General features: G+C 39.8%; 1 protein-coding gene across 1 annotated transcript in view; it reads left to right on the top strand.

Moving 5' to 3' along the window:
• The first annotated feature begins 8011 nt into the window (after positions 1-8011).
• LOC136749046 (uncharacterized) overlaps positions 8012-14435 on the top strand; it is a 57423-nt gene continuing 50999 nt past the window's right edge. The window contains exons 1-6 of the mRNA XM_066702985.1: positions 8012-8067; positions 9531-10274; positions 11536-11659; positions 12688-12807; positions 13175-13249; positions 13600-13784. Coding sequence (XP_066559082.1) covers positions 8012-8067; positions 9531-10274; positions 11536-11659; positions 12688-12807; positions 13175-13249; positions 13600-13784 — 1304 coding nt within the window. The remainder of the gene's footprint in view (positions 8068-9530; positions 10275-11535; positions 11660-12687; positions 12808-13174; positions 13250-13599; positions 13785-14435) is intronic.

Raw genomic sequence — 14435 nt, 5'->3', positions numbered from 1 at the left:
GGTTAAGTATGTGTTCTGTATATGAGAGTGATGGTGTGTGTAAATTACATGCCCCACCAACAGGTGTTATAAAAAAAAAAATATATATATATATATATATATATATTATAGTTCGTTTTGCAACGTTTTGGAAGTGCAGTTGTCCTGTCCCCTTAGCAGAAAAACACCCCCAAAGCATAATGTTTCCACCTCCATGTTTGACGGTGGGGATGGTGTTCTTGGGGTCATAGGCAAAATTCCTCCTCCAAACACGGCGAGTTGAGTTGATGCCAAAGAGCTCGATTTTGGTCTCATCTGACCACAACACTTTCACCCAGTTCTCCTCTGAATCATTCAGATGTTGGCAAACTTCAGACGGGCCTGTACATGTGCTTTCTTGAGCAGGGGGACCTTGTGGGCGCTGCAGGATTTCAGTCCTTCACAGCGTACTGTGTTACCAAATGTTTTCTTGGTGACTATGGTCCCAGATGCATTGAGATCATTAACAAGAACCTCCCATGTAGTTCTGGGCTGATTCCTCACCGTTCTCATGATCATTGAAACTCCACGAGGTGAGATCTTGCATGGAGCCCCAGACCGAAGGAGACTGACAGTTATTTTGTGTTTCTTCCATTTGCGAATAATCGCACCAACTGTTGTCACCTTCTCACCAAACTGCTTGGCGATGGTCTTGTAGCCCATTCCAGCCTTGTGTAGGTCTACAATCTTGTCCCTGACATCCTTGGACAGCTCTTTGGTCTTGGCCATGTTGGAGAGTTTGGAATCTGATTGATTGATTGCTTCTGTGGACAAGTGTCTTTTATACAGGTAACGAGCTGAGATTAGGAGCACTCCCTTTAAGAGAGTGCTCCTAATCTCAGCTCTTTACCTGTATAAAAGACACCTGGGAGCCAGAAATCTTGCTGATTGATAGGGGATCAAATACTTATTTCCCTCATTAACATGCAAATCAATTTATAACTTTTATGAAATGCGATTTTCTGGATTTTTTTGTTGTTATTCTATCTCTCACTGTTAAAATACACCTACCATTAAAATTATAGACTGATCATTTCTTTTTCAGTGGGCAAACGTACAAAATCAGCAGGGGATCAAATACTTTTTCCCTCACTGTACATCTAGTGTGTCTACGTGATAACTGCCATGGGGCGTCAAATTCGGCGTCCAAAATGGACATTGCGGGCACCCAGGACTGGAGTCTGACACACCTGAGTTAACAGGTGACCAAAATTGGATTAGGCAGCAGGACCAGAGTTAGACACCTCTGCATTAAGAAAAAGATTGTATCTGATCTGTGATCACATTGAAAGAATAAATGACTGACACCATCGTTCTTACATCTAGCCATTCTTGAGGGTAATTGTAGCTCACCAATAGCAATCAAAAGGCTTGACAAATATTATATTTTTTGGAAACAAGACATCCCCACTTTTGCCCTGTAGACGATACACTGTTAATAAATGGAAGCAGCACTGACTTTTGTTTTAGTTTTTTTTGTTCTTGTTGTGTGTATGTGTGAGCATAAAGTCCAAGAGACTTCAGCCTGATGGGGATTGGGAATGCATACCTTATATGAAATTCAACAACTGTGTTCATTGTAAAATTAACTCATTTCTCAGGACTGACCTTTGCAAGCTCAAGAGGGTTTATTATTTATGAAATGTGCAATGCAATCTTAGATTTATCAGTGGCATGGAAGTACTGGCAAGGATGAATTATAGCTGGAATTATACTGAAAGATAGCCACATCTTTCAATACAAAAACAGAAGTATTCTCTCATTTAGACTTACATGTTTTCTCAATGCTTTGCGATAAAGCTGGAAACCCCTGCAGAGGTGTGCAAATTATAGTTTGCATCTGTTTTAATTGCTTGTATTTGTTCTTTAGGAAAGTGTGCATCTGCATAATATTGTCTGCATGCTGAAATCAAAGCAGAATGGACTGCATCTAGGTTTTCTATACTTTTTGTCTCCTCTTTCTCTGTTTCTGTAATATTGGGGCTGCTTTTTGCACTCCCATTTGTATGGACTTCGCCAGTTCCATTGATTTCTAGGGTATATTTGTAAAAATGTACCTACTTTGCACAATATGTTCCTTCTATACATTGGCTTTAATTGTGAGTGTGAGTGAGCAGAAGGCTTAATTATTATTCAGATCATGCCAATAGGACAGTTTAATCATACTCTGTGTATTAGTTCCTGTAGTGGAACTACAGTGGAGGTAGTTTTACTGAAGTTCCATTTTTAAATATATATGTCTGCAGCATTTCCATCAAATGAAATCTCTAAAACAAATATTCCCTCAAATATATTTTGGCACACCTGCCGCTATTGGCTAAATTTAATAATTTCCAGTCTGCAAGGTGGAGAAGTTGATGGAAAAAACTGTTTTCACCCTCTGCACATTAGCCTTTACTTCACCAGTTTAGAAATAATATAAATAATCATGAACCTGCCTTCAATACTCAACACCACAAAAACATAATCAATTTTAAATACTTAAATTATATAACTTACAATGAAATGTGTGAATTTAATTTAAAATATGTCAATTTGACCACTATTGGTTACAGTTGTAAAACCTTTAATTTTTAAAATCTATTATGATGCAATACTTACACATTTCATGTCAGTTGTGCATGAAATTAATGCATTTTCAAAGACATCTAGATAATTAGAAACAGCTTGAAAAATAATTATCAAAGCAGAGCTGATAATTATGCTTGTATAAAAATAGCCAGGTCAAGAGTTACAGCTTTCACAATCTGACAATCTAGAACTGATCCCATAAACTCAGACTGGGATTCCCATTAATACATCTCCCCAGCACTGTCAACCAGCTCATGGGGAGAACACTTACTAGAGAGCTGACTCAATGTAGCCTTTGTGTGTGTGTGTATTTAACTATATTTCATGGCTTCTGAATGGGAAATAAACATTTCGGGTTTTTTTGGGGAAGGGGGGGCTATTACTGGTATTTACAGGAAAAGCATCTTTACCTTGCCCAGGGATGGAAAGTAACGAATTACAACTACTCTCGTTCCTGTAAATGAGTAGCTTTTTTATGTACTTTGGTAATTTTACTTTTACTAAAGTATGTTTTGAGTGAAGTATTGTACTTCGCTACTTTTCAAAAGGCATTCATTACAGAGTACAAATTGTGAAGGCTGTCATGGAAAAAAAAATGTGAATGACAGACAAATAGTCCAATAAATGAAGGAGCAATACATTCAAATGTCCAGCATCCTGCCCACAACACTCAGGAGGAAAAAAACAGTGTGTGTTGTGATGGTTACGATTGGTCAGTCAATTATTATCAAAGATTTGAAGTCAGTCCTCCAGTCCAGCAGCAGTGAGGCGAGTTAACTAGCTATCTAGCCACCAGTATTAGTCAATAGGGGTGTACATTTTTTAATTGAAATCGAAGATCGATCAAAGCAAGCATTTCATTTCGACCATCAAATTTAAGATGGGGTCGTGATTTATTTATTTAAATATTAGAATATTAGATCTGTGCATACGGATTTATATAATTTGTTGTGTAAAATTTGTTATTATTCTTTTTTTTTTTTTTTCTTGTGTATGTAAGTGCACGTTTTGATACATAATTGAATAATCGCAGCTGATATAGCTCCTGTCTGCCTGTCCTCTGATCGGCTGAGTGAGTTTCTTTCGCTCCTTGGAATTCAATCATGAAACTCCCGAAAGAACTACTTAAAGTCCATTAAAGTGTGTTTCATAAGCCCTTACTGTTTGTTTACTGTTAATACTGTTATTGTTCATTTCCTGACTGGCAGTGTTAAAATATTTTTTTGTTTTTTTATCAAAAAAGGTTATTAATTTGGAGACAAGTGTGTGAAGAAAAATAACAACTACAATCGAAAATTGAACTAAATACAAAATGTGGGAAATCGTTACACCCCTATTACTGAGCAAACATTTGAAGAGCTTCGTGGCAAAACGTGATAATTAAGCCAATTCCACACATAATTCAAGTTCTTGCTATGGATATACTGCTAGAGGGTACCATTTTCACATAGTATACAGTTTAATCTAAAATGAGTTATGTTTTATAATCCCAATGCTAAAAACTGCTCCCCCCCAACCCAAAACGCGACATTTGACATTCCTGATTTATATCAAAATGCAATACACCGATCAGCCATAACATTATGACCAGTGACAGGTGAAGTGAATAACACTGATAATCTCGTTATCATGGCATCTGTCAGTGGGTGGGATATATTAGGCAGCAAGACATTTAGTCCTCAAAGTTGATGTGTTAGAAGCAGGAAAAATGGGCAAGCGTAAGGATCTGAGCGACTTTGACAAGGGCCAAATTGTGATGGCTAGACAACTGGGTCAGAGCATCTCGAAAACTGAAGCTCTTGTGGGGTGTTCCCGGTCTGCAGTGGTCAGTACCTATCAAAAGTGGTCCAAGGAAGGAAAAGCGCTGAACCGGCGACAGGGTCATGGGTGGCCAAGGCTCATTGATGCATGTGGGGAGCGAAGGCTGGCCCGTGTGGTCCGATCCTATTGTAGCTCAAATTGCTGAAAAAATGAATGCTGGTTCTGATAGAAAGGTGTCAGAACACACAGTGCATCACAGTTTGTTGCGTATGGGGCTGCGTAGCCGCAGACCAGTCAGGGTGCCCATGCTGACCCCTATACACTGCCGAAAGTGCCTACAATGGGCAATGGAAAAAGGTGGCCTAGTCTGATGAATCACATATTTTTTTTACATCATGTGGATGGCCGGGTGTGTGTGCGTCGCTTACCTGGAGAACACATGGCACCAGGATGCACTATGGGAAGAAGGCAAGCCAGTGCAGGCAGTGTGATGCTTTGGGCAATGTTCTGCTGGGAAACCTTGGGTCCTGCCATTCATGTGGATGTTACTTTGACATGTACCACCTACCTAAGCATTGTTGCAGACCACGTACACCCTTTGGACAAGGTATTCCCTGATGGCATTGGCCTCTTTCAGCAGATTAATGTGCCTTGCCACAAAGCAAAAATGGTTCAGGAATGGTTTGCGGAACACAACAACGAGTTCAAGGTGTTGACTTGGCCTCCAAATTCCCCAGATCTCAATCCAATCAAGCATCTGTGGGATGTGCTGGACAAACCTTGCAACTTACAGGACTTAAAGGATCTGCTGCTAACATCTTGGTGCCAGATACCACAGCACACCTTCAGAGGTCTAGTGGAGTCCATGCCTCGACGGGTCAGGGCTGTTTTGGCGGCAAAAGGGGGACCTACACAATATTAGGCAGGTGGTCATAATCTTATGGCTGATCGGTGTATATCCATTTTCAAAATATCACTGATCTCTGAAACGGTAAACGTTCATACAATCATAATGCATACATCATTCAGCAGTGTTGACGAAATATCAGACAATATCACACATTACAAACCCATATTTTATACCAATTTGCTGTTTGTAAAGAGATGTTTCTGTAAAATAAAAGGACAGACTAAAACGAATGACAAAACGAAATGCCCATTGACTATAATGCCATGGTGAATGGAATGCCCATAGAGTACAATGGGGAAAACAGAAGCATGGTCTGTATCTCCAAATCCCACACAGGAATCCTAAAATCCTAAATAATCTTTCTTTAAAATAACCTCAGATAAAACATAAAAGTGGAATGACATGGAATGACAGGCCTGAATTATCGAAAACGCACTGAAAACAGCACAAATAGGTTTGACTGCCTATATCGCCAAATCCTGGACTGGGATTTTAAAATCCTGTATTCACTTTCTTTAAAATAACCTCATATAAAAAAATACAAGTGTAATGACAGCTGATTTCCATGGAATGACATGCTTGGAATAGTGAAAAATTTGATCCCCTACTGATTTTGTACGTTTGCCCACTGACAAATAAATGATCAGTCTATAATTTTAATGGTAGGTGTATTTTAACAGTGAGAGACAGAATAACAACAAAAAAATCCAGAAAAAACGCATTTCAAAACAGTTATAAATTGATTTGCATGTTAATGAGGGAAATAAGTATTTGATCCCCTATCAACCAGCAAGATTTCTGGCTCCCAGGTGTCTTTTATACAGGTAACGAGCTGAGATTAGGAGCACTCTCTTAAAGGTTACCTGTATAAAAGACACCTGTCCACAGAAGCAATCAATCAATCAGATTCCAAACTCTCCACCATGGCCAAGACCAAAGAGCTGTCCAAGGATGTCAGGGACAAGATTGTAGACCTACACAAGGCTGGAATGGGCTACAAGACCATCGCCAAGCAGTTTGGTGAGAAGGTGTCAACAGTTGGTGCGATTATTCGCAAATGGAAGAAACACAAAATAACTGTCAGTCTCCCTTGGTCCGGGGTTCCATGCAAGATCTCACCTCGTGGAGTTTCAATGATCATGAGAACGGTGAGGAATCAGCCCAGAACTACACGGGAGGATCTTGTTAATGATCTCAAGGCAGCTGGGACCATAGTCACCAAGAAAACAATTGGTAACACAATATGCCGTGAAGGACTGAAATGTACAGGCCCGTCTGAAGTTTGCCAGTGAACATCTGAATGATTCAGAGGAGAACTGGGTGAAAGTGTTGTGGTCAGATGAGACCAAAATCGAGCTCTTTGGCATCAACTCAACTCGCTGTGTTTGGAGGAGGAGGAATGCTGCCTATGACCCCAAGAACACCATCCCCACCGTAAAACATGGAGGTGGAAATATTATGCTTTGGGGTGTTTTTCTGCTAAGGGGACAGGACAACGGCCCCGTCCATCGTCCCTTTGATGCGGTGCAATGTACCATCAAATCTTGGGTGAGAACCTCCTTCCCTCAGCCAGGGCATTGAAAATGGGTCGTGGATGGGTATTCCAGCATAACAATGACCCAAAACACACAGCCAAGGCAACAAAGGAGTGGCTCAAAAAGAAGCACATTAAAGTCCTGGAGTGGCCTAGCCAATCAATTTATAACTTTTTTGAAATGCGTTTTTCTGGATTTTTTTGTTGTTATTCTGTCTCTCACTGTTAAAATACACCTAGCATTAAAATTATAGACTGATCATTTCTTTGTCAGTGGGCAAACTTACAAAATCAGCAGGGGATCAAATTATTTTTTCCCTCACTGTATATATATGCAGTCAATCCTATTTGCTACATTTAAAGTGCATTTTCGATATACCAGGCAGTTCCACTTTTATGTTTTATATGGGGTTATTTTAAAGGATTCCTGTGTGGGAGTTTTCCTCATTGTAGTCTATGGGCATTCCACTCCCCGTTACATTCAATGGGCATTCCGTTTTGTCATTCGTTTTATTCTGTCCCAAATACGACCTCCTGTCCTGACCTGTGATGTTCCCCACAATAAACTAACAACATCAACATTTCTTTGTGTTCTAGGTAAGTTGGTATTGTGATTATATTTGTATTTATTGATTTAAATATCAGCTACAGCCAATTAAAAATTAATAATAAAAACACAAGCTTTTAGATCAATATAACCGTTATATTGTTATACATCTCTGCACTCTGCACTCGGCATGATTGAGAAAAAAAAAAAAAAAATATATATATATATATATATATATACACATACACACACATTGAAGCGCTACCGTAGCTTTATAGGTTTGGGAATATAGTTTATTGAGGTATAAACTGGGTTTAGTGAATGCATGTATACGCAGCATCGACTTTTTAGCAGTGTCTATTGTGTCTATACATGTCTGTGAGACGACGTCACCATAGTAACTGAGACCACGCCCACTAATAATACGTCACAAGTAAATTCTACTTCGTAGTCTTCATATAAATAGTACCAGATCCCAAGCATCAGTCAAATCCTTGTTCTGTTGAAGCTGAAGTTGGACAATTGAAGATGTGTTCGATATTTGCTTTGGGTGAGTAAAACCCCATTCAAAATGAAACATTTTGTTGCCGACAAGGTCTGTGCGAATGGGTCATTGCCGGCAAATCGTTGCAATTTGCTGGCTACGTGTCTGTTTGAATGGAGCAGGAAAATGATTGCCGCCAAATTCAAGTCCTTGCGTGTCGACGCACAGCGTCAGCTAACTGCGTAACCAATCTGAATAGGGGCGCATTTTTGCGACCACAACACAAGGTTAAACCACCTTTGAATAAGAACTGACCGTAACCAGAAACGGACCGGGTTGTTAGAAATGGCAGAGGTTGAAAATAATATAGTAGCAGCAATTCTGAGTGTTAATGATGAACCAACGGGTTGGCGTACGTAATGCTAACTATTGACGCACATGTCAGAAGTTATGTACTAATAAATAATACAAAATATAGTATCTCTATACAGGCAAACGTGTTACCCCTCACACTGGGTTCGTTTACAATGAAATCGGTTCGACTCGTTTGCTGAGACACAAGGTATCAGTCGGCGCTGCTGCTCACTGTCTTGTGTACAAACTGCTCAGCTCGTAACTCGGGCTCGTTTTCATGATTCACTTCCGTGTTTTCTCAGGACTCCGATCATATTGCAATAATCAAGTGAGCTCGGTTCCTTTTGTATTAATGAAACACCGGATATTTACATTTTACATGATTGTTGCATATATGGCAGCAAATAACATAACATATGACTACATTGTATTGTTCACTGTATATTTCGTATAGACGCGTGTAAATTGTAAATTGCATTATGCTTTGAACTGCACTGTAGTTTCGCACTTTGTATTGCTCTTATTTGTAAGGTCTGACAATAAATTAATAATAATAATGACAGCAATAAATTTACTACATGTAGTCTTAACACATTTGACTATTTCTGATACAACCAAATAATACATGGATGCGTTCATTTTGTGCACAATGTGCGCAGATCTGACCAGCAAAGCAATTCATTTTCATAATCATATGACAACAGTCTGAATTATGACGCATCCAGCTGTCTATTAAACACTGCATGCAGTTATACAGAACACAGCAATGGGCTACTATATTTGTGAATATTATAATCAGCGTAGGGCTGCCGAATGGTGATTGTTTTGACTTTATAAAAATATACAATAACACAGTAGTGTGACGTCTCCTAAATATCCATCTCGGAGTATTTTACTTGTACAGACACGTCCACAGGGCCGGTCCGGGGCTCCTCTCTCGAATCCACGGGCTTCTGTAGCGTCTCGGTCCCAGGGCCACTGCGCTCTTGCCGGCAATCTCTGTTTTCTGTGTGAATGCATCCTTGTCGGCAATTTTCCCGCATTCAAAGCAATTGTGAATGGGGGGGCAACAGGAAAAATCAGGCAAACGTTGCCAGCAATTTGCCTGCAATTTGGCGGCATTTCAGTGTGAATGGGGCTTAATATCAATCTTTGTAAGAGGTAAAGGCTCAGTTGAAGATTTATTTTTCTACTGTACACTTTTTCTTTCTTTCCTTAACATAGTAATGTTTGTTGACTAAGGCCAGTGTGATTGAACTGCTGTGAACTCCTGAAAGCTGGCAATGTATATTGGTTGTGTCTCACATTTCTGCCTTTGCTTTATATGTCTTTCAGGTCTAACTTTTTAAAGCAATTTGTTGCAGTTTTTGAGAAGAATTGCACTCAACCTACCCGGCAACTCAGCCAATGTGCCGGAGACTTATTGCAGGCATAGGCACAGGAGAGAGCAGATCAATAGCAATGGCTGGAGGACCTCTGAGGCCACCACCTTCACCTCCTCCACGCCCCCTGAGACCTCCACGTCCTCTGGCTACAATGGAGAGGGGCACTACCATCTGAAACAGCATGAGTTGCTCTATTCCCATACGAGCACCTATAAAGTACAGGAGTACCTGGGCCGGGGTACTTATGGCCAGGTGGTGAAGTGCTTGAAATTGAAAACCAATGAGACTGTGGCCATCAAGGTCCTCAGCAAACACCCAGACTATCAGCAGCAGGTTCAGATTGAAATCTTCATTCTGGAGATACTGACCAGAGAGAGCACTAAGAACAGCAGCATTGTCCGAGCAATCGAATGGTTCCAGCACAAGGGCCACATGTGCATCGTTTTTGAGATGCTGGACAAGAGCCTGTACAACATCCTCAACAGAGGGCCTCTGCCACTTGAGATCATCCGGCCAATCCTGCAGCAGTTAGCCACTGCCCTGCTGAAACTGAAGAGCTTGGGGATCATCCACGCCGACCTCAAGCCTGACAATATCATGTTAGTGGACCAGGAGAGACAGCCATGCAGAGTCAAGCTGATCGACTTTGGCTTGGCCACCCATGTTTCACAAACAGATTTCCCTGCCTACCTGCAGACCAGATATTACAGGTAAAGCTAGGTGGCATCGTGTTTTCTAAATACAACTCTGGATTCAGTCTTTTGTGTTCACGTAATGCACATAATACATTAAGATGTATAGTTTTTAAGCACATTAAGGCCAGTATCTGTAAAATATGGGAGTGAAAATGGGAGGAGACCAAAAAAAAAAGACTGTGGATGACAAAACAACTTTTTAATCTGGGCAGGAAACTAGATTTCACCAACATAAGCTTAGGCCTTTACCTAAGCATCTTTAGTTGAGCCTGTTTTGCTACTGGACTATAAAATATTGTTCCTGAAAAACTATTCAATCAAATTCAGTGTAAGCAAAAACTAGTGTGTTTACAACATTGACTCAGAGCACTATGTGAACTCCATTAAAGAATATGTCCTGTATTAAATGCATGGCAGCACACAGGATTCTAAAGGGGAAAAATACTCACCTCTGGGTTGTTTTTTGTGTGGGGATGTGAGCGGCTGTCTTTCTTGAGGGTTTTATGCTCTTTCCCGAGTATTTCTAAGGTGGGGGCAAAGACGTTGTTTGATTGAAAAGTACATTTGTATTTGTAGTGAGGAAGCTGGCTGAGTGCTGGTGCCCCAGCATTAATCTTACATTCGAAAACTTTGTCAGCATTTCTATGTATATTTTCATGGTGAGAACTACACTCATGACCTTGAAATGAGAGGAAATTCTGGAGCATGCTCTTTAATATCTTTTTTGTTGGTGCTGTACACCAAGCCCATTCAGTGCCAAGCTTTTACTAGGCTGAAGACAGTTACGTTCACTTCAGATGTCCTCCACAGCAGAATTTAAATGAGTTAAATGGAATATGAAGTTTAAGAACTTGCAGTACAGTAGCTGACATTGTAAAGAGGAGACGGTGGCTTGTTTGCCAGTATGGAATATAGAAAACCAGACTGGACTGTTTAACTGAGGTTCTAGTAATATACAAGGAGAAATCTGGAGAGATGCTGATACTGCAGTGTTTCCAAGAGATGACAGTGTTGCTTCGGCACAGGGAAGGAGCAGTGAACTGGAGATAGGGAAGCTAACAAAAAATAGGAAACATTGTGAAACATCTGTTCCCAAAAGTACAGCTGGTTCTTCCTTCTTTACAGATTTTGTTAGTTTTGTATCCTCACTGTGGGATGTTGGCTTTGTTACAGCAGGCCTTAGGGTTATAGAGTCACCCCATCTGAAATCCTGTGTATTTCTTGCCTCTCTTGCTCCACACTGAACCCACTGCTTCTTTATGTCATGTCTCTGCAGGGCTCCAGAGATGATCCTTGGCCTGCGCGTTTCTGAAGCCATCGATATGTGGTCCCTGGGCTGCATCATTGCAGAACTGTTTTTGGGGACTCCTCTGTTCCCTGGGGCATCAACCCATGATCAGGTAAGTGCTGGAAGCTGCCTTTTCTGTCCAGTCCAACTATAGTCTGCACCCTGGCCTGTGCTGTACTCTATGAACACAGAACTGCGCAGCACTGACGTCTCAGTGCACCCTTATGGGAAAAGCACAACTGTACATTTCTTTGTATGTTTGTACAGTGTTCAGAACTGAGCTGCAGAATGTGTTAACATGCATAGGCATCATGCAAGGTACAGCAGCTTATTGTTTTGGGCTGCCATATTATTTATATTGTGAGACGGAGGCCCAACTTGTATTTCCATGCCATAAGGTACACATTGTTGAATAAATTGCACGTCACAAAATTACAATTGCATCTGTAGAGTTTTTTAAAAGAAGGAAAAACACCTCCTCTTAATGATAAAATAATTGCAGGTATGTAATCATTACCATATGTTTGTGTGAGAAAATGTACAGATCAAATGTGGGCAAGTATAACCCTATGTATTTTTGGAGAAGCTGCTTCTTGCCCTTAAGGAATACTGAAAAAGACACTAGAATCTTTAATAGAAATTAATGATGACTTGTTTATGTAATCCTTTATTACAAGAGATAAGTATTACAAAATACAATACATATTTTTGTTAGTTCCACTGGTACACCTGTTGTATTGCATTCCTAAAACATGTATTTCAGTAGAAGTATACTCAAAATAAGTTAGAATGCTGCAGTGATATATGTATCCAAATACGTTTATTTACATTCTCTCTAGTATTTCAATTCATTTTTAAAACCTGCTCAGGTCACTTATTAACCATTTGTATAAAATAATTTGCATATAACCAGTTTCTGCAAATAAAAAGTTAAAGAGCTGCATATTAATTAATCCTGTTCCTAGTTTAAAGTATCCAGACTAAATTATACCCCCCCAAAACCAGATGGTTAGTTCCTAGCTCTGAAAAAGTGCTGGCCTATAGAGCACTGTTAGGAAAACCTTTCTCCTGGTTCAGGTTTTTGAAAATCCAACATTTCTCTTGGTTGCTTTTGCTTTATATATTTTATGTTTTTTCTAGATTCGGTACATCATTCAGACGCTGGGTTTCCCAGCAGACCACCTGCTAAGTGCAGGGACAGAGACGACTAAGTACTTTGCCAGAGACCCAGACTTGCCCTACCATCTGTGGAGACTGAGGGTAAGATCTCAACACAGCTGCTTCTGCTAATGTGAATGACTATACCATTCAAAGACAATGAGCTCTGTACATGAAGCTGTATAGAAAGACATTAGTTTGATGCATCTGCAGAAGCTTATTTAAAATGTTGCACTGCAAACCACTGTCATTTTGTGTGCGTGTGTGTTTGTGTGTGTGTGTGTGTTTATAATATTATCAGGAAGGGATTACACCCAGCCCGAGTTAAATTGATACATTTCAATTTTATAATCATCAAGCACACATTTGGCCTAGTTAAAAAATATTTTGGAAATAGCCTTTGCTGTATATTAGGGCTCTCGGTGTGGTGAGAGTGACACCTGTGTAAAATCAACTCCTGAATCCACAGACTCCATTAGAGACAGGGATCGAATGGAAAGAGCAGAGGAAGTACATCTTCAACTGCTTGGATGATGTTGCACAGGTATGTAATCCCTCAAACACTTGCACTTGTTTGACGCTGCATTTTAACTATGTTTATAGACCCCAAAGATGCCTTCAAAATATTTAATTTTGATTTCAAGCAGTGTATGATTAATTGACTGTGCCTCCTGTCATCTACCAAATGTATCTGTAAGAACAAGACTGACCACACACACACACACTCACCTTCTCACCATTTTGAAAATATTATCAAGATTTTCTGATCCAATATCTTGTATTTAGTTGTTTTCAACTTTGGAAGTTTTATTTGTATTAAATTCACCTTACAATGTATAATTGTTTTGGGAAAAAGCAGGCATTATGAAGAATTCCCCTAATATTACTCCACAGATCAATATGCGAACTGAGCTGGAAGGAAGTGACCTGTGGGCCAAACTGGCAGACCGGCGGGAGTTTGTGGACCTGCTGAAGAAGATGCTGACGATTGACTCAGAGAAAAGGATCACCCCCAGTGAAATTCTGAATCATCCCTTCATCACAATGACACATCTCCACGATTTCCCCCCCAGCAGACAGTACGTGTTAATAGGGCAGGGGATAAAAACAAAAACTGTACACTTTGAAGAGCGTGCTTGTGTTGTGTTTCCTGTAATAGGCAGGAAATAGCTGTCGAGCTGAATCATGAGATCCACTGTGTTTTCAGTTGATGAATATGTATCTTGACATTGGAGTTTTTTGTGGGGAAAGAGAAATAAGAACCTCAATATGAGGAACGGTTCTGAATTGTAACCATTGGAAATAGTCGTAATGATGCTGCTATAATCCAGTTTTTAATTGCCTTTGTGAAGGCAATTCAAACTAAAATATTATAATATGAATAAAATATTAGCTTAAAATGTTAGTCATACTAGAATTCAAACTAAAATATTTAAGGTATTATCTTGAATTTGAAGAGCAATCACTACATGTTCTTATTGAAAAGGAAATTTGCATTTGTTTGTAATAAAAAATGCTCCCGGTAGAAAAGTACAAATGATTATAACACTACACATAAGCTGTGAGATTTTGGAATCTATTTGCTGACCTTAATGTAACCTGGATAGTTTCAAAGCAAGAGTATTTCCTTGTGTCGAGGTACAGGACTTCTGAAGTCCTCCAAATGAAAGTATAATACCATCAGCCTTTATCTGTTAGACACCCATGGAAACTAAATCTCTGGCTTTGCT

This window comes from Amia ocellicauda, chromosome 5 (genome assembly GCF_036373705.1).
Source record: "Amia ocellicauda isolate fAmiCal2 chromosome 5, fAmiCal2.hap1, whole genome shotgun sequence".
Classification (NCBI taxonomy): domain Eukaryota; kingdom Metazoa; phylum Chordata; class Actinopteri; order Amiiformes; family Amiidae; genus Amia; species Amia ocellicauda.
Note: the sequence above shows the minus strand (reverse complement) of the source record. Positions and strands in the feature narration are given on the sequence as shown.